At 46.1% G+C, this 20469-nt stretch overlaps 2 protein-coding genes across 3 annotated transcripts; one reads left to right on the forward strand and one right to left on the reverse strand.

Moving 5' to 3' along the window:
• Positions 1-4745: 4745 nt before the first annotated feature.
• On the forward strand, positions 4746-17196 carry LOC126039970 (ATP-dependent RNA helicase DDX19B). 2 transcript variants are annotated; one of them, XM_049803909.1, is made up of 12 exons: positions 4746-4887; positions 5942-5990; positions 6428-6481; positions 7371-7506; positions 9850-9942; positions 10621-10723; positions 11517-11631; positions 11807-11984; positions 12427-12664; positions 13728-13890; positions 14667-14858; positions 15276-17196. In XM_049803909.1, exons 1-12 carry the CDS (start codon positions 4831-4833, stop codon positions 15335-15337), a joined length of 1440 nt encoding a protein of 479 aa, XP_049659866.1. In that variant the 5' UTR covers positions 4746-4830; the 3' UTR covers positions 15338-17196. The 2 variants fall into 2 exon arrangements, with proteins under 2 accessions (XP_049659866.1, XP_049659876.1); XM_049803919.1 differs by lacking the exon at positions 4746-4887 and adding an exon at positions 6574-6813 and having other exon boundaries at positions 5973-5990.
• Positions 17197-18010: 814 nt separating this feature from the next.
• On the reverse strand, positions 18011-20424 carry UBXN10 (UBX domain protein 10). The gene has a single exon (XM_049801137.1). The coding sequence runs from the start codon at positions 20409-20411 to the stop codon at positions 19512-19514; it is 900 nt and encodes a 299-aa protein (XP_049657094.1). The 5' UTR covers positions 20412-20424; the 3' UTR covers positions 18011-19511.
• Positions 20425-20469: the final 45 nt, after the last annotated feature.

The following is a 20469-nucleotide window of genomic DNA, read 5'->3' on the forward strand; positions in this document are numbered from 1 at the left end:
CCTGTGGTGAAGCTCTGCCCAGGAGCTGGGGAGGGTTTCTCGGGAGCCAGCACCCTGCTTCCCACTGACAGCCAGCTGATGAGCGCACACTTTCCGGAGCTGTTTGGGTGACCATCATTAAGTGGAGCCATTTGTTTTGTCAGGGAGGTAACCATGACAATCACCCTGTACACACACCGCCGGCTTCTCCTCGCCTCCTCCCCTCGCTCCCCTCCTGCTCCCAAGGGCTGCAGAGGAAGGGGCGAAGCCCACCGGGGCAGAGGAGATGCCCTTGAGATGGGCAAGTTGGCAGAGAAAGAGGGATGCAAGCAAGCGTCGAACTTATCTTACCGATCACCACAAGTTGCCTCCCCATGGTGAGATTTTCCGCAGCAGCTGCTGGGAGGGGACCCCCCCCCCCCCTTTTTCCCATTGCCTTTCACTTCTGTCCTCCCCCTCCTCTTTTTTTTAAAAAAAGGAAAGCATCCTAAAGCCCTGCAAAATCGGGTCTTCTGCAGCCCTAGGCCAGATGTCCCCTCTTCTCCCCTTGGTGTTGTCTTCTCTGCTCATCCACCCTTTCCTCCCCAGGCACATCCCAAAGCCCCTCACCGAGCGGCGCCCCGGCCGTGGGGCATACAGGAGGTCTAAAGGGGACCCAACCCGCCGGGCAAAGGGGAGCGATGCTGTTACGGTGGGATGTGCTTGTGCGGGATACAGTCCCTGCCCTGAGCAGCTTACACTTAAACGCAGGAAAAATGACTTGTAGATGAAAGGGGAAACTGAGGCAGCAGGAAAGGCACGAGTTCAGCCACTGCCCCGAAGCAGAGCTGGGCGCCGAGCCTGGGTCAGAGCACGCAGATAGGTAAAGCTCTTCCTCGCTGCTACCTAAATTCAGTGATAACGGCGCTGCTGCTGAGAGGCAGCTTGCTATCATTGAAAAATATCACTGTCTTCCTTGAGAGGAAAAGCTCCCCAATGCAGCACTGATCTGCAGGAGGACAGAGGGGTTTTTTCCCCCACCTCATCCTATGCAGAGACGCAGACCCACCCACAAATCTGTCTGGTTTGAGTGTCCCAGCGCAGACCCGTCCCTGGCAGTAAATCCACCACCGCCGGCAGACCAAGCCCTTAAACTCACCCACTGGGCTCTGTGCTAAAACATCTTCTCCCTGTAACCCCCAAATCTTCCCTTCCACCTGCATTCAGATGAACCCAGAGCATTTTCTTCCCCCCCCCCCCCCCCCCATCTCTAAACATACATCCACATCATAGGAGGACCGGGGCGATCAGATGTATGGCATCCCTAATGAACCATCTTGTGTTCACCGAGAAGGACGTGCTTTAAGGAAAATGGCAAGAAACTCTGCAAGCAAATGCCTAGTCAAGAGCTTTTTCCCTAAGCCCAACTCTCAGAGGCTGACTTAAGCCCTGAAGCTTGAGAATTTATGGTTCTTGCTAGACAAATAAATCAGCCACAGAGAACCCCACGTCCCATTTTTCCAGCGCCTATTAAAATGTTTGCTTACTATGGCTTTTGGCTCCTATGAAGAAAATAACATATGTCAGGAGAAATCCTGGGATTCATACCAACAAATCTGGTAGCTGCGGCATATTTATTTATAAAACAGAGCAGGATCCGACATGGAGACTGAGGCAGATGTGAGACCTTGGGAGAACAGAAACAGAGTTGTTTTAGCAGGAACTAATATTTAGCGCTGAGGGTGAGGCTGCATCACCCAGGGCACCAACGTGATGTTCAAATGTACTGCCACGTGCCAAAGCAGCTCACCGGGGCCTTTGACCGGCCTTCGTTCCTCCTCATCTTCTCCAGGTTGGCCATGCCTAGGAAAACCCACTGTTAGTATGGGCCACTTCCTCCCAGGGAGCAGCAGCTGAGAAATCAGATGGGCTGCAGCACAGGCGTAAATGAGACATGGATTTTGGGGGAGGACAAGCTAAAAATAGAATTTGAGCTCACCAGAAGCCCCATCTCTTCGCTTGTGTCTTACCCACCCAGGGTCAGATAATAAGCAGTGGTAGGCAGCATCTCTAAACATCAAGGCACGGCAGAGGAGTATTTCCAGTCCTGTTTCATGCCTGGGACCAGCGCAGGTGAGTTATGAGACCAGCTCAAGGGCATTCAGTGGCCAAGCACAGGGCAGGCTTTCCCGGCTTCTGGCCCACTCATCACTCATGCTTGAATGTTACACGAGTATGCAAGCGCAGCGCCCTCATGTTTGCACACCCTGAACACCCTGCGTCAATGGGCTGGGAGGTTTGGGCATGATGAAAAATAACCCAAAAACCAGAAAGAAACCCAACCCTAAACCAAATATCCTGCTAGATGGAGAGCAATGAGCACTCCTCCTTATCTCCATGCGCTGCTCTGTATGTAAATGCAGTTTTCCTCATCCTGAAATGCTCTGGAAAAAAAAATAAATCGCCCTGTTGGTAGATGGTGATGATAAAAAGGGGTAACGCAGAGCTAAGCAAGGACTGCCACCTCCTCTGTGCAGGTATGTGTACGGACAAGGAGCCTCTGACCTGTTTGGTGGATAAGGACCACAGTTAATGCCAATGAAATTCCACGGTGCAACACCTGCCCTCCTGAGATCTCTAGTTCTAGCACAGCCAAAGTCCGCTGATGAGGGGAATTAAGTATTTAATTAATGTTAAATTAATCTGAATATTTATTTCATGTTTAAAAGTATAAATATTTAATTACATGACAGCAGAGTGCCCAGGAAAATCAAGGACCCTTTACGGGTGGCTGAGCACATGCTCTAGGAACCCACCCCTGCCCTAGAGGCTGACGGAGAAAAGCCTTTCTTCATGTACAGAAGAGGCAACACAGAAACACCCACAACCGCCAGCATGATCACACCTCACCAGCAGTCCCCAGAGCCTTGAAAATCCAAATAAATTATTGCAGCTAAGGTAGAGGATTAGAAAGGAGGGCTTGGCAAGGTCTGCCTCCAGCCAATGCTGCCTAACCACAGGCAGTTCTCCTCGTTTCCTATGCCTCAATTTTCTCATCTCTAAAATGGGGCTAATCCCAATTACATCTCTTTACTGGAGGTGTGTGTCTCTGCAAGAAAACATTACACTGGGAAGGACGAGCATCTCTTTTTTTCTGCAGCTAAAGTGCCCATTGGTCTCTGGGACTTCCCATGTTCCTTTTTCTTTTTACCCTAATTAATTAATGAATGTCTCAGACTTGCTTTCAGCTGCCTGCTCTGTTCCCATTGAAAATCTCCTCGTGTTCAGTTCCTGTGTTCAGCATCCTCCTGGGCACTGTGATGAGTTGCCATGGAAAAAAGCCATGATGTCACCTCTACAAATAAAACTGCCAGACCCCGAAGTTCATGTGTGTGGCTGGGGGCAGGGGATCCTGACATACAGAAGGACACAGGGCTCTCGCCTCCGAAGAGGAAACTTAATTAGATGGACAGGAGGAAAGCATCAGATGACAATACTCAATAATCACAGGTTATAACTGGGAAAAAAAAATAAAAAATCAGATGGGCATTTGAAGAGCAACAGTGAAGGGCCTGGTCCTGCCTGGGCTAACACACCAATATCAGCAGAATTGTGCGAGATGTGTGCGAAGTTTATTACAATGTGGACGAGATTTCTCGTGCACAGAAAGAAATAATGGCTCAGATGGAAAGTTTCAGGCTGTGGGAACAAAGTGGCTCTGTGTCTTCATTAAAAGGGAGGGTGAATATTGAGACAAGGAAGTAACCATCACCTTGGGAACTTCTGGCTGATGCCTACGGGCTTGGCCATTTTACTAGTCCTGCCGCATATAATAAAAAAACAAATTAAGACCCTCCTCAAAGGCTGCTCCTTCCACACAAGGCTCAAGGAAGCACAAACACTGCGCAGGGAACGGCAGCCCAGCGAAGAAATCCCGCAGGCTCTTCCCACATTTCTTTCCTTTCTACTTCCCCTTTTTCTCACCTTTATTCCAGGAGATTTAAAGAAGAGGTTTGATACCAGGTCTAAGCCAGCTCCTGCCCTGCAGTGAGAGACAGGACACAAACGACTTTTCCATGTTCCTGCCACTTCTACACCTCCGTGACTCATTCTACAACCTTGTTTTTCACCTACATCTCTATTTCAGAGACGGGAAGAGCTGCGGTTCCCTCGCAAGCGTCACAGCCTCCGTGTGATTTCCCCCCAGCCTCGGCTCCCAAAGGGACTCCATTGGAGGGGAAACCCAAGCCCCGCTCCCACGCCACGCAGGAGGCCGGACCCCACACCCCACAGCCAGGCAGGGCCCTGACCCCAGCCCCACACCACAGAGCGAGGCGAGGCAAGCCCTCACCCCAGCCCCACGCCACACAGGGGGCCAGACCCCACACCCGGCAGTGAGCCGGGCCCTGACCCCAGCCCCACGCCACACAGGGGGCCAGACCCCACACCCGGCAGTGAGCCGGGCCCTGACCCCAGCCCCACGCCACACAGGGGGCCAGACCCCACACCCCGCAGTGAGCCGGGCCCTGACCCCAGCCCCACACCACACGGGATCCAGGCCCCACACCAAGGCCAGGCCTGACCCCCAGCACCCCACAGCCCAGCCCGGGGTGGACCACCGACTCCTCACCCATTCCTACACCCCCCCAACACCATTTCTGTCCCCGCTTTAGTATCATTCCCCGGAATGAGGGGGGGGTCGGAACTGGCCGCTGCCGGAACGCCGCCGCCGCGGCCGCGGTTTCCGCCGGGCCGTTGAGGGGGAGGGGGAGGGGGGACGGTGCTCCGCGGGCGGCGCAGGCGCCCTTCCCGCGCCCGGCGCCATTGCGGCTCCTCACGGCGAGCCCGGCGCCAGCGCCCCCCGGCCCGGACATGGCCACCGACTCCTGGGCCCTGGCCGTGGACGAGCAGGAGGCGGCGGCCGAGTCGGTGAGTGGGGAGCGGGGTGGGGGCGGCCGGGGCCCCCCCCTCCCCCGCCTCTGGCAGCGGCCCGGCTCGGCCCTGAGGCGCGGGGCCCCCGGGGCTGCGCTGCCGCCTCCTCCTCGCAGAAAACAGCCAGCGCCGGAAAACCCTTTTCTCCTCGTTTTCTTTTCTGGTTTATCAAAGGAGCAGGGAGGGCCCTGCCGGCAGCACCGCTTCGGGGCGTCCCTGGGCCTGGGGTCTTCCTTTAGGAGCGAAAACAAACACCCCTTTTTTTTTCCTTTTAAAATTTCTTTTCTATCTCCTTTCATTATTATTTTTTTTTGAGTACCAAAAGAGTAGGGTGCCCCCTGTCCTTCCCCTTCATCCTACATCCACACACAGCCCTGTCAGCAGCACCACTTCAGAGGTGGTCACCAAGCCGCCGGTCTTCTTCCAGGGGCCCAATAAATCCCTTTTCCTCTCTCTCTCTCTCTCTCTTTTTTTTTTTTTTTTTTTTTTTTGTGACAAGATCTAAATTTGCTTGAGGTGTTGGGTTTTTTGTTGGGTTTTTTTCTGAGCCACTCAAGTGCTGTGCTTTATCATGCATAGCATTAACTCAGCCCCCTGACGTGCAGCAGGACCCTCAGGGCTCCTTTCCCTGTCACATTTCTGGTGGTAAAACAAACCCTAGGCGAGAGGGACTTGTCCTCGGGCAGCTTATGTGGGTCAGGACTGCACTTGGCTCAAGTTTCTGTCCTGGAATGTAAATTTTCTCCCATTTGCCCACAGCAGAGCTATTAGGGAGCAGAGATGCAGGGACAGGAAACAAACCCCTTCTCCGTGTTGTTGTTACAGCTTAGAAAGAGCTGTATTTGTCTTAAAACTCTTGAAATCAAGTTCCTCTCGCCAACTTCATCTCATTCGCCTTTGAGCACGGGTTTTTGCTGGGGCCTCTGCAATAGCTTTAGCTGGCAGTAAATCTGGAAGCCTTGATGAAAGTTCAGGTTTTCCAGGCCAGTAGTAAAATGTAGGCACAGTAGGCTTTGAATGACCCTGATTTTGTGTTTTTCCTCACTTGTAGTTGAGCAATTTACATCTGAAGGAAGAAAAAATCAAACCAGATGCCAATGGTGAGTTACAGCCACCCAAATGGTCTTAGAAAGGTCGTAATGTTTTTCTGTTGGGTTTGGAGCATTGCTGCCAAAGTAAATTCCTGATTAGTCAAGAAATTCCAGAAAAGGGAAACATAAAGCTAAGATTAAACAGGAGCATAGACTAAATATCTGGCTAGCGCATTGTTTTGCTAGGCTAACTTTTTAAAATCATGTTTTGCTGCATTTAAGGAGTTGTGCGGGCAAAATCTGTTGGTGTGGTTGATAAACATTGGTTTGGCTGTATAGAGCAAGATGTAACTTGGGTTTTTCCTGTGCACCAATAGAGCAGGGCTCTTGTCAGGAAAATGGGTTGTTTTGTAGCTTTTCCCACAATATTCAAAACCTAAAACTGCTGCCTGTGGGCTGCCTGACCTCACATCTGCCACAAAACCGTCTGCTTTACTTTAATTTAGGTGCTGTTGTCAAGGCAGATGACAATGTAGAGAAGACGGAGGATGAGGAGAAGGGTAAGTGCCTTCTTGAAAAAAAACTTTGGCAAGGAATGTTGAAAAGAAACTAATTTCGTATATACTTAAAGTAAGTCTGCCTTATGTCTCAGGATGGATGATCTTGTATCCTGCCCCAAGGACTTAATTGTAAGACATGTCCTTCCTCCATAATACTTTTAAAGCCATTGGGTCCTGTAATAACTTGGGAGACTCCTGGATTAGAGTGGAGAGAAATAAGGGGATAGCAGTATCCTCAAAGGCAGGACTGGATACAGGAGCAGTTGGATAACCCTGGAGCTGGAATTGCTGTAGCAACCAACATGTTGCGTTTATGAAATGGCGGTTAAGAGGTGGGTAATGGCTCTAAATCTTTCAGAAGGTGGCTTTAGAAAACAGATTTTTTAGCAAAACCCCAAAGTGCAGTAGTTTAACCTTCTGTTTTGATCTCGCTTATCCTCAGCCCTTGCTGCGTTTCAGCCCTGGAATCTTTTCAAAGTACCGTTTGTCCTCAGACTTTCCTTAAAAAGAAAAAAAACCCTAAAAGGTGTCTGCCCACATGTCAGATAATAGTGAGGCTTTAAGAGGCTTTTAGCCCTGTCCCACCTTCCAGTTAGATGCAAAGCTATAATACCGTAAATAAACAGAGTTCTGTACCTGTTAAGGTCCCTCTTAAAACAGTGCTTGTTTGGTTTGTCTTTCTGGATATTAAATGTGTATTTCTGGGATATTTTGATAGATGTCTCGTTCAGAAAATTTGGGCTCTTTTATGACATTGCTCTGTAGTAGAGAATTTCAGTATTTGGATGCATCTCGTCCTTTTTAACTGGCTCAGTGATGCCAGCATTTCAGTGGGAGCAACACTTGAAACAGGCTGCAATTTATTTTTTTCTACCTCCTTTTTCAACAGAGGACAGAGCTGCCCAGTCCTTGTTGAACAAGCTAATTCGCAGCAATTTGGTTGACACAACAAATCAAGTGGAGGTGCTGCAGAGGGATCCCACATCACCTCTCTACTCCGTGAAGTCTTTTGAGGAGCTGCGACTGTAAGTGCCTGTCGGTTCAAAGCTGCTAGAAGGGGAGCCAGAGCCTTCTCTGTGTTGAGCTGTTAAAACCTGGCAACAGAAATATAAAACAGGCTCCCTTATGACTACATTTTTCAGCGTATTGTTTGGCCCACTGAGTTGTAGGAAGCCTTGCTCTTGAACTCAGGGAGAGCAGCACCGACTTGCTTTTGATGAGACTGAAAGAGCAGATGTGAGTTTGGAGCTGATCAGGTAGTTAGTCTCCCCTCGTGTCCTGATAGATTCCCTGGCTGCGTAGGAGATACCACTTAAAAGTGCATGGGTTTCTGTTTCAAGTTACTGCAAACTTCTCATTAATAAATTAGCATATCATTTATTGTTTTATTTCAATGCAAGGAGAATTATTTTATCTTGGTGCCTTGTGAAGGCTTCCATCTGAAACAAGCTCGTTTTAATTCCTAGTCTGTGTAGAGCTAGCATTGCTTTCTATAACCAGCTGTAGCAACACTGTTCTGAATTTTAATGTATGGTTTTTGGTCTTCAAATGCATGGTGGAGCTGGCGTGTGGTAAGCTGGATGAGGTGAACAGAGGAGGGAAGGCTGTCCTTCCATGGCCACTGTCACCAGGGTTGCGTGAATTGCAAAGTGAGACCTTTTCTGTGTCAGAGGCATTGTTGTTTGGCCACCAGTTCTCCAGCAAATGCGGGGGTGCTCGGAGCAGGTGTTCCAGCAGCACGGCAGTGGTTTGGAAAACATGAGATTTGTTTTATTGGCAGAAGTAATGAACACAACCATCTTCTGTACCTGTTTTCTGACAGTTATTTGTGAAGGTCCAGCAGCCGCAGTGAATAGCACAACAGGAAAAGCTTATCTTTTCTCTGCCAACTGGATTTATGTACTGGAGAGACTACTAGCATTAGTATTTTCTGACCTTTCCTATTGAATACCTTTACCAGTGGAGCTTTCAAGCAATGATAGCTGTATTTAAGGCACAATAGATTTATATATTTTTTAATGTGCTGAAGAGGCTGTCCTGCTGGGATTGTTGTTGGTTATATTGGTGATCTCAGTTTTGTTGCTCTTTTGCAAGCTCTGTGGGGAAATTGGAGCCAATGAGACTTCTCATCGTGAAATGTCAGGATGTCGTTTCACTTTGTTAATGTTAGTGGTTGAATGTCTACAGGAAAAGCTGAGGTCCTGTAGTGCCTGTTAGACTAATTCCCATCTTTCAAAAGCCAAACAATCCAAGTGAGTTAATGATGGGGGCAGCCAGACTAATTGAGTCTTCATTTTGTTATGACTTGGTGTATCCTTGGCAACTCTTGCAGAGTTGGGCTTTGTACGTCCTTGCTTCTGAGCAGCACAAGGTTACGTTTTCAAAGAGCTTTTGTTCCAGACATCGTCTGAAAGTAATATACGATTTTTTAAAAAGCATGTTGTGCTGAATAGAAAGTTCTTAACAGCAGGAAATGGTGGGCAGGAAACCTGTAGCCTGCTTTGAAAGGAAAGCCCTTACTTCTGAGCACCACTAACAGCACTCCAGTAAGCACTTGGAGGTCATCAGCAAAGAGTTTGCTAGCACCATAACCTGAATTTTAGGTTGTTCTTGGATCTCCTTGTCTACAAAAGTGTCTGCTGAGACTAGAAAGCTCCCTCAAGAAAAAGCAATTGATGAGCATTTGAGGACCAGCAGTATCACTGCACACTTAGGTTTGAGTGCTGGGTTATAACAGTGGATTGCTAGGTGTAGTCATGGTGAACTAAGCTTATTGTTCATTTAGCGGTTTTGTGCACTAAGCCAGTATCACTCTGTTAAGACATCAGTTTGTATTACAGAATCCATCTCTACTTACTGAAGTCCTTGCAATGATTTCATGACGTTATGCTTCATTCTGTTTCTCATGTACTGAGGTTGCTTTGTCCCATATTTAAGTCTTCAAGGAGTGATAATTTTGGCGTCAAGATTAGGCGTGGCTGAGGAAAAGAGATTGGCCTAAAGGACAGGATTAATGCTCTCTGCTCTGGGATTCCTGGGATTGTCTGAAAAGCTGCTTTAGGACAAGAAGCCCAGTGCTAGCCTTAGAGCTGTGACACAAGGTTTTCCGTGTAGGTGTGAAAGGCAGGCGTGCAGGCTGACTTACTATATCGAGGGGTTTTTGCAAAGCTTCCTTTCCAAACTTTGTGCTGTCACTTGTTGTAGTTTCTAGGCACTGATCATAGTCACTTCACCGGTGCGATTATAGCAGGTGCACAGAAAGGAGCAGCTCTAGGTCCAGTTGCAAGGTTTTTTCTTGCCTTTTTGTACAGAAATGAAACCCAAAGGTACTTTAATAGGTCACGGTATAAAAACTCCTCTATTTTCAGGAAACCACAGCTCCTGCAAGGAGTCTATGCCATGGGCTTCAACAGACCATCTAAGATACAAGAGAATGCCCTGCCCATGATGCTTGCTGAACCGTATGTACACATACTTTCTACTCCCTTCCAGTACAGGAAGGATTTGAAAGATTTAGTGTACTGTTACTGAGCTTTGGAGGGGAGGATGGTGATGGGGGAGCTGTCCAGGCTGTGGTAAGAGGGTTCCCATGGCATGGTGTTTCTGTGGTCACAAACTATGTGACAGCAGCCCTGAATTTGTCCTTTTCCTAGGGCTGGTACTGAACACACAGTGCCGCAATGTTTGGCCAAGGTCAATCCGATTTTCCAAGTCAGCATAGGAGAGAAATGATAAGACTGCTATGGAACATAGCTCCAGAAATCCTGGGCGGGTGGGAGTAGTTGAGATGCTGCGTTGCCTGCATGGCTGGTTTTCCTCTCTGCGCCCCTGCGCTGAAATGTATGAAGTATTAAGACAGTAGGGGGAGATGTGCAAAATGGAAAAGTACTGACAGATAATGGCAGTTTTCCTTCCAAATCTCCATAATCGAGGTGCTGAAAGAGAGAGTTGGTAGGGGGCAGAAAGTAACTTCAGCCCCGTGGAGCATAGTTGGTCAAGTTAGCCACCAGTCCAGAGCAGTGGTAAATCTAAAAGGTATTAAAATGCCACTCACCGCATTTTCTTTGTCATTCAACCCCATGAATATGTTGTCTGGGTGGTTCATCTGGTTGAGCTCACATCTGCCGTATGTTCTGCAGCCCACAGAACTTGATCGCACAATCTCAGTCTGGTACTGGCAAGACGGCTGCCTTTGTCCTGGCCATGCTCAGTCGTGTTGAACCTGGGAACAAGTATCCACAGGTGAAGTTTCTGGGACGTGGCTGTTTTGGGGGTGTTTCGTGGTGGTGCAGTGCCACCTAGTGAAGAGGCTGGGCTTCTGTTGAGACCTTTGATAACAAATTCGTAGCTTGATAAACCCATCTCTGTGATGCCGTTTATGTAAAAGTGCTTAGCAGGGGCTTGTGATTTGGGGATCTATCAAAATGCCTTTAACGCAAAAGACGTGGATTTTGTTACAGCTTGTTCCTTTCAGTCCCTCCCTTGCATCACTCAGGAAGCCATTGCTCTGTGAGGAGTTAAATCAGGGAGATATCATTCTGGGAGAAATTAAATCAGAGAAATACTGCAGGCAAAAGGGGTTAAGTAAGTGGAATTTGGGGTGGAAGAGAAGATATCTGTGACAACAGAGCAGAAATGCCAAGAAAGGGGCTTTTTAAACTCAGTTTCCTTATGAGATAGGCGAGCAGTGTTATCAAGGCTAGAATTCCTTCCTTAAAAAATGCCATTCTTATCTCTAACTGTAGGTGTTGAGTTCCTTGTCACTACTGTCCATATATATTTCCTAGCAGAGTATCTGCACTCTTAAGCCTGAGGAGCAGAACTGAACACAGAAAGCCAGCAGCTAGGCGACTGTATTGTATCAACTTATTCCCTTTGTTTCAGAAAGTAGAACCGATGGGCTTTCACAAACTGTTTGGTTGCTTGCATGTTCATTTTCAGGACAACTTCAATAATAAGGATTTTTAAAAGCAAGTGTGATAGTGTTGCCCAGGACATTGATCATCTCAAATGCGTTATCCTTCTGTCCCTCCAGTGTTTGTGCCTTTCCCCAACATACGAGCTGGCACTTCAAACAGGAAAAGTGATTGAACAGATGGGAAAGTTTTATCCAGAGCTGAAACTTGCATATGCTGTCCGAGGCAATAAATGTGAGTAAGGTGAAATGCTACCAACAGACTGTAAATGAGAAAATGATTGTCAGGTGCAATACAGTAAATGAACAATAGAGCAGTCAGATGGTGAAATAGGCTGGTTCAGAGAGGGGCAGAGCATTTCACTGTCTGTGCAGCCATCTTATAAAAGCCTTCCTTTTTGTCTCGGCAGTGGAGAGAGGTCAGAAGATCTCCGAGCAGATTGTAATTGGCACACCCGGCACTGTGCTGGACTGGTGTTCCAAACTGAAATTCATAGATCCCAAGAAAATCAAAGTGTTCGTCTTGGATGAGGCTGACGTGATGATAGCAACCCAGGGCCATCAGGACCAGAGCATCCGCATTCAGAGGTAAGGGCTCGGTGTACGTTGCCTGAGGTCATTTTTGTTTCTTTTAATTATAGCTATTCAGTAACGTAGGGACAGCAGGGCTAGATTCTTGACTGGTGTCTTCACCGATAAAGCAACAAGATTAAAATGATATATTTAGCTCTAATCCAGATGGTTAATAGAGGCAGAATGTCAGGGCATGACAAGCAGTTTCATTTTCTTACAGAATAAAAAGCCTGTCCCTGGAGCAGGGTTTATTCATTTTTAAGAATGCAAGTCTGGATGCCACTGGTCCGTGAGGGAACGATCAGGTGTTGGTAAGATTAGCATTAGTCTTTCCAGCCACTGAAATAACTGGTTCTGAGGTTATTGTTCTGCTTTGCCTGTAGCATTAATCCCATTAGGATATCAGGGGGGTGACAGAGTTGCGTGGGAGCCCTGCCCATTTTGCTCTCTCTTGCAGAATGCTCCCCAAGGACTGCCAGATGCTTCTGTTTTCAGCCACTTTTGAGGATTCTGTGTGGAAGTTTGCTCAAAAAGTTGTTCCTGACCCAAACATTATCAAACTGAAGCGAGAGGAGGAGACACTGGACACTATTAAGCAGTATTACGTTCTGTGCAATAACAGAGATGAGAAGTTCCAGGCTCTCTGTAATATCTATGGCGCTATCACCATTGCCCAGGCCATGATCTTCTGCCATGTGAGTCCTTTCGGGGAACGTTAGTCCCAGTGACCCTGTTAGTGTCTTCTAGTGCTAAAAACCTGGCCAGGCACGCTTTTCAGAAAGAAACTGAGAACACAAATTGACCTTTTCTTTGGCCATTCTGGCTTCCTTTTTGAGGGAAATCTGGAGACCCATGATAGCACTAGCTGGTTTGGCTCCCTTGGTTTGTCCATCCAGGTCATTTTTATTCTTGAAGTCCACTGAAGCAAAGATCAGAGTAATGCACAGTTTTCCGAAATAAGTATTACTCAGAACTACTGAAAAAACTCAAACTCCTGAGGTTGGAAAATGGATAAAAATAGGGCAGAATGAGGGATGGGGACATCTTGTACTTCTACAGCTGATCATAGCTTTTCCTGGGACTCCATTTCCCTCAGGTAATTGGTGATATACCTCTGGGGTCTCCCTGTGAATCATACTGAGACTTTTTTTTTTTCCTGGAAGCCACCATAATAACTCTTAGGAAAAAACCAGTGCTGACAGCACCAGAACAGCCATGTAAAGCTAGCTCAGGCAGGATAAAACCTGTATTTGGAGCCTGCTGCAGCAGTCTGCTTTTAGGCTGTCTCGAGATGTAATAATATCAGTCGTAATCAGAGCTCAAAAAAAACATTATAATTGGAAACAGTTTAATTCAAGACTGTGTAAAGCCTCTATTGGATTTCACAACTACATTCAGCTGAAATCCTGACATTTTCTAAGCTGAGTAGTTTTGTTTACTTGACACAGCTTGTGAGTTTTTAGCGTACATATGTAATCCTCATAGAGTGAAAGCTGAGGAGCAGAGCACAAAGAAAACACATACTTTTCCTAAAGAAGGGTTCCTGTGGTGGTGGATGCACACTTTCCTATTTCTGATCTGAGAGCTGGGAGCACAGTTTGTAATGGGGAGGGGGTGGGCACAGCACTTAGGAGCTGTTTCCTTTTGCAATACAAAAACTGAACAGCCGTGGAGCTTCCAGCTGACCCCAGAGAGGTTTGTTCCTACTTTACAGCATTAAAACTTCCTCCCAAAGATGGGCCTCACTTTGTGTTTCAGACTCGGAAGACAGCTGGCTGGCTGGCAGCAGAGCTCTCGAAGGAAGGCCATCAGGTGGCATTACTCAGTGGGGAAATGATGGTGGAACAGAGAGCCGCGGTGATAGAGCGTTTCCGCGAGGGCAAAGAAAAGGTGCTGGTGACCACAAACGTCTGTGCCAGAGGTAGGGCATGACAGAGCTGGGCCAGGGAGGGGCAGAAGCAGCAGTTCCTAAGATAAGATACTGCTGGCTGGCTCACAGAATTCATATCCTCAAGTGTTCCAGTTAGGGTCCTTAAAGTAATTCCTGGATTTCTGGGCTGCTGACCATGTCTGTGCATATAAAGATGCCTGCGGGCAAACACAGGATTCCTTGCAGGCTTCCTTGCAGCTCGAGATTAAAAAGTCCATCCTGTGAGAATTTTATGCTTCTGGCGCTAAGCCTGGCTTGTACTGCTGACCCTCAGTGTTTAAAATAAACATGTTCCGAAATACGGAAATGTGAAGAGTACTGAACTCCAGTAGGAATTTGTGTTGCAATTTGACATCCTAGAACAGTTAAGACAACATAGTACTTGGAAAAAAACAATAGGCCTTTACAGCTTTGGAGAGGAGGAGAGTTTCCAGAGTATCTTAAGTGCTGGTTAAAGCATCTCCAACTGCTTTTCCATTAGCCATTTCAGTGGGGTTCTCTGGTGTAACAGCCAGATAGCTTTTATTTCAAAGTACCCCATAAGGATATTGTGGAAAAGATGCATTTTGGAGTTTGAGACTGGCTTTTAACTCTTCACTCAATGCAGAGGCAGCCATGTGGCAGCTCTCTGAAAGCTGTTGGAAATGCGGCTGTTGGGTAACCTGGAGATGGCGACCAAACTGCACGCAGGTCAGGCTAGAGGAGGCTGTTCCTGCTATAAAGTGGTTTAAATGTAGTTGTGTAATCTAATGCTTTCTTTTTATCAGGGATCGATGTAGAGCAGGTCTCAGTTGTTATCAATTTTGACCTTCCTGTGGATAAAGATGGAAATCCAGATAATGAGACTTATCTGCACCGGATTGGACGTACAGGTCGCTTTGGCAAGCGAGGACTGGCTATTAACATGGTGGACAGCAAGCACAGCATGAATATTCTCAACAGAATCCAGGAACATTTCAGTACGTACCCTCAGACTTTCTTCTTTCTCTAAAATTAGATGTCATTTCTGCAGGATTTGACTAGCTGTATACTGAGCAGGTATTTATTGAGCCTTAAACTGACCACAGAAGAGCACATCATTGTGTTTTGTGTAATGTCACTTAGGCTTGTGAACTGCCATGCATGATAGGAGCAGAAATAAGTCGTCTGTTTGCTGGCTACCTGGATAGTCCTTAAAACGGATGTTCCAGAGATTGGTAACATTGGAGTACCCAGATGGGCCCTTGATAAAAGAAAACAGTTTTATGTTGTAATTTTAAAAGCTGACTGAGCATTTCATGGATAAACCTGAACTCCTCAAGACCAGCTAAAGAAAGCAGCTTTCCCTTTTCTCTGCTCTGTGTTACGAAATCTGACTTATTTCTCATCTTTCCCAGACAAAAAGATAAACAAATTGGATACTGACGACTTGGATGAAATTGAGAAGATAACTAACTGAAGTACAGCTGCTGGAACTGGTGTGTACCCTGCTGTGGAAGTTCTCCCACTACAATTGGATCAGTGTTCAGATTGGCACGCCTCTCAGCTAGTCCCGAAAAGGACTCTTTAAGATATGAGTACACAAAAATTACCTCATTTTAAAAATTGCAGTTGGACTTCAAATTGTGCAACTATGGGGAGGAAGAGGAAATGTTTACAGAAGCTTTTAACATTTCTTGGTTTTAGCCTTAAAACGGGAAGATCTTTTGAATTCTAAGAAATACACTTGCCAAAAAATGGGCAATATGTAATTATCTTAAAACAAATTTAAAAAAAAAAAAAAGCTTTATTGCTTTTAATTGGAATAAAGTTCAGCATAACCTAATCAGTTAAAATTCAACAGCCGAATATATAATAGACTTACATTTAAAAAAAAAACCAACCAAAAACCAAAACACACAAAAAAAAAAAACGCAAACAAGGCAGCTGGTTTTTGGCTAAATACTCAACTTGTACAAAATAGGATGTCATTCTCTTTGGCGCTCCCCTGAGCTATTTAAGACTCATTTCTGGCTTCCTGATGGATTTGCCCTGCTTTTCCTTAAGTAAATTGTCCTAAGGATGTCTCCAGTAGATCATACTCGCAAACACAGGTGCCGTGTTGCTTTTACTGGGCAGTATTTTCTTTTAATTTGTCCTTGATTTGTTAGAATGGCCACAATATGTAAAGCGGTGCGGTGGTGACAGTGCTTAAGTATGTACTCTAGAAGTTCATCTGAAGCGTTTAACCTCGCCAAGGTGTAGGTGGTTTGGGTGGGGAGGGAGGGGTAGTATGAAGGGAACTGTACTAATTAATTTTCTGAATAAACTCACCTCCATAAAATGCTAATGACTGTTGGGAGTGGGGTTTGGTCACCTTTAGGCAGGTAGTGCCAGTTCTAAGATGCTGCTGTGAAGCTCTGCGTGAATAATGCACAGAGCTGCTGGGCTTCACAGATCAGTAATAGGAGTAAAAGAAAAAAGAAAAAAATCATGATAGCTTGTATTGACCAAAAAAAATACCTTTAGAACACCAAATTTAGCTGTTACAGTATGTTTCGGTACCAGAGTTTTGAGTTAAATTGCTCAGCCAAATTGCAGACGGGAAGCGCTCCACTTCCATTGTGCTCGTAGTGCAAAACAGGTCATCGGTCCCTCGCCCCAGGGTGATCCTTGCCGGAGAAGGAATGATTTGCAACTCCTGTGCTCAGGCTTTCAGTTCGGTTGGGACCATTCTTGTGCGCACAGCTGAAAACCTGTGGGTTGTTCCCCCAGCCCGGTTTCCAGGAGAAGGAGGCTCCTGAACTAGAACTTAGGGTGCACAGCTCTTTTTGGGGAAAATGGGACATGCGTGAGCAGCCATCAGCCTGCTACTCGGTGCAGGAATCACTTCAAAACAAATGTATAAATTGTAAATTTAACTAGGAATTTTCTTTGCAATTTTGGCCATCATATTCTGTTCAAAGACAGGAACATGGATCCTTTTACCAAGTAAAAAAAGGCTCATTTAAAATGTACCTAAAATTTTAGGAAATTGTGCACCCTTTTATCAATTTGTATAAAGGCTTTAGTGAAAAAAAAAAAACAACTGTTAAAATTAAACTTTTTGTATTCTGGGGTGTATCTATTTTTATTCTGTTGGAAACCTATTTAAAGTGGCAGGTGAGTGAGTGCTTGCGTGTCGAGTGGAAGACTTGTTTCAATCACCTACTTTAATAGTACAGCTGAATGACCTCGTGACAGCAGAGTATTGGGTTGAATTGTCATGAAAGCTGCTGCTGGTCCTGTGTGCTGTTTCTAATGTACTTTTAATTGGAATAAAGAACACATACTGAATGATGCCTCTACTAATTTCTTGCTTGGTTACTTTTGTTGTTGTCTAAAAGCCTTAGGTAGGGACGTTCCCAGCTAGGAGTCCTGATGAGTTTTCCGTTTATGACCTTCCCAAAGCAGTGACAGACTGAATGTCACCCGATTTAATGCTGAAATTCTTAAAAGCTCCCCACAAGGAACCTTGTTAAATGAAACCATGCAATAAATGAGGTCAGATAAATACTGTTCTTCCCCCCGCTAGTGCTTCTTGCACTGGACTTGGCAGAGTTGCATCCCCTGCATCCCCACAAGCCTTTTGAAGGGAAGAGGGGGAGAGAAGAAGGGTTTTCCCTGCACTGCGCTTGCCTAGATCAAGACTTGCTGTGGAAAAGGAAATAATTAAAATGCACATCTTTGGAGATGCTGTAGCCTGGGTGAGTTTGTTACAGGACCCAACTCACTCAGCTTTATCTTAGATGGAGATATTCAGGAGGAATATCCTCCAGCATGAGAAGTGCTGTCCACCATGATCCAAGTTGGTTTTATTCTTCTGCTCTTGGTTAAAGCAGCAGCCCCCTGTACGCTCTCAAAGCTGCGTGGTGGTCACCATCTCTCTGGTTGTTAGCAGCGGGTAGTCACTGATCCAAAGGGCTCCCTTCTTTGCTGCGATATTGTCTTTAATAAAGGTCAGGGGTACAAACTGCAGGAAGGCATGTGCAAGATGGTGTAGATGGCAGCTAACCATCCCCGAGGTATTTGCCATCAAATTAACAGCACACATTGTTTTAAGAGGAGATATGATGGTTAAGCCTCCAGTTCACATAAAGCACTTCAAGTTTCAGCCTAAAAGGTTTTATTGACTACTACCACACAGTATGAAAACTCTGAAACGTGGAAGTAACATAGTATACACCAAATCAGAAGAAGGGAATTAACCACCTAACACTGAATGAAATGCAGAAAACAGTTCCTGTTCATGAAACAAGTGAAATACTTCGCTTCCCACTGAGGTTTGACTAAAAGCACCCCTGTGTTTTGATATCCTGGTCTCCCTGAAGACACCAGGATTGCTACTGTTCAATTAACATCACCCGTAGAAGTAGATAATACTATTATTTCATTGGGTACCATTTTCATAAAGCTGCTGGACCCTGAACACTTACTTTATAAGGAGATGCTACGCTCTCAGTCAACACCAGGGTCAACTTTCCAGTACTGTTCAAGTTGGTTTGGCCATTACACCGAGGTTAAAAAAAAGTTGGGTTTACCTCAAATTATTAAAACTAGCTCATCTGTGTGGCAAGTGGCCCATTTTTTTAGTAGATTGAATTACTGCCTTTGAACCATAAGAATTTCCATTAGAAACCTAGAAGATCTTTTTTTTTAGCACAAGCACATTTTATTTATCCAAAACCTGCCAAGTTGCCCTACCAGCCTTTTTTAACGATGGTTTAGTAAACTATGGTCTAGTGCGTGAACCAATTCCTCAGTCAAATCCAATTAATGTATTTTTATTTAAAAATTCTCAAAGCAGCATTTGCTTTCTTGGAATAACTCATTTCAGTGTAAAGGTGTTAAATGGAAGTATTTTATAACATCTCATCGTAACTATCCATCTACTCTTACCTATGGATCACACGAGTTGAATGAGAGAAGGAAAACTAGGTAGAAAATCCTGCTGTTCACCAATACTGCCAAAATAATAACTATCTGTTCTTAAAAAGATGATATAGTCACACAGTTAAAAGCTGCACTGAGGTTATCCAGAAAGAGCTGAGCCTTCACAGGTCTTGCAATTTAATACTTCACAATAATCCATTAACAGGTTATTACTGTTATTTCCAGATGGGGTTTGGGTTTGATCTCCTTTTCAGTCATTCTCGAGATGTTCAGGATGATGATAACCTACTGAAGATGGTCCTCCAGAGTAAACCTGTTCCGTTTCTACCTTCCCAAATAGGTGCCTCTGCATCCAGCTCCACTCTGCGAAGTGGTACCTTCCTGAAATGTAGAAAAGGTCAAGGGGAGAGGTCTCAGAAACTTCAGTTTTCAAAGAAGAACATTGGCAATTTCAAAAAACCAAAAAGGCCAAAGGTCGGTGGCACTCAGGAAGCAATTTGTGATGGCACATGTGAAAAAAGATGCTATTTATATAGCAGGTATATCCACTTGAAATACTATTTCAACACATATACACAAGTCTGCTTCACGGGGAATTTTGGGAAGATGGCAAGAGATGAAGAAGTAGGCCCAAGAAACATCAGATTCCCAGTTTTTCAGAAGAATTAACACATCCCACTCAGCAGAATGACCCACGGCGGTGTGGCAGCATCTCTGTGCGCCTAAAGACCGGTGTCATGCTGCCCTTTCTGTCGGATACACAACACGGACTTGGGGAGAATCCCACATTCGTGGAGGGACCTCGTAAGGTCAGAGAAACTCCTTCGGGGCACCTCCATTGTTTCAATGCTGCAGCATTTGTATTTGGCCGACATTTTCTGTTCTGCCACGGCAAGGACTGTCTGGAGACTGTCAGTGGGCTTGAAATGATGTTCAATTCTCTGACCACAGGGAGATCGAATAGCAAGCAGGAAGTGTGACTCTTCTTTCGGCGGCTCTTCCAAACTTAAAGTTGATGTCAAAGGACTTGTTGATGTTGAAGGGCTCTCTTGCCTCATTTTCCTTCCCGGCTTCTCAGAAGAAAGTCGCACGTGTGAGCTCCGTTCATCAGGGACATCATTTTCTGACAAGACACTGGCAGAGTCTTGTTCTCCAGAAAGGATTTTGATTTTCAGAGCGTCCTCCCGCCCCCCGCTCACTTTCAGCCGGTCAGTCTGTTCAGCCACCGCTTCCACAGCACCACTCCCTGCGCCTTTCCAGCCGATGGAAGGGAGCACCCTGTACTTGTTCAGGGAAGAAGAGGTCCTCAAAGGCACTTGCCGCAGGAGCTCTGGGATTTCCTCAGGAGAAACCTGGCTGGCCAGGAATGCTGGTTTTGTGAACGATGCTCTCTGGCTATTCACTAATTCACGGGGAGCTGCTGGTGGTGGGGAAGATGGCACTCGGCAAGGACAGGCTTCCACGCTCTGAGAGTAATTGAAGTTTGGCCTCGTGCGTCCCTTGGCAGATTTTGGCCTGGTGACATGCATGTCGGCGGCGTTTGTCCACGAGAAAGCAGCTGCTGTGCTTGAAGGGAAGCAGAGGTGAGATGGTGCTAAGTTCAGGAGAGCCACTGTGGCCATTGCTTCTCAAGGCACCTGCAGTTGGGGTAGCAGAGGGAAAAGTTACAGGAATTGGCCA

The sequence above is a fragment of the Accipiter gentilis genome, chromosome 1, assembly GCF_929443795.1.
Source record: "Accipiter gentilis chromosome 1, bAccGen1.1, whole genome shotgun sequence".
In the NCBI taxonomy this organism is placed as follows: Eukaryota; Metazoa; Chordata; class Aves; order Accipitriformes; family Accipitridae; genus Astur; species Astur gentilis.

Bases quoted from the DNA above. Each gene is read 5' to 3' on its own strand.
- LOC126039970 (XM_049803909.1), top strand. From the start codon at position 4,831: ATGGCCACCGACTCCTGGGCCCTGGCCGTGGACGAGCAGGAGGCGGCG. The intron at 9,943-10,620 runs GTATGTACACAT...TATGTTCTGCAG, and splicing joins CCCATGATGCTTGCTGAACC to CCCACAGAACTTGATCGCAC. The intron at 10,724-11,516 runs GTGAAGTTTCTG...CTGTCCCTCCAG, and splicing joins CTGGGAACAAGTATCCACAG to TGTTTGTGCCTTTCCCCAAC.
- UBXN10 (XM_049801137.1), bottom strand. From the start codon at position 20,411: ATGGCCACAGTGGCTCTCCTGAACTTAGCACCATCTCACCTCTGCTTC.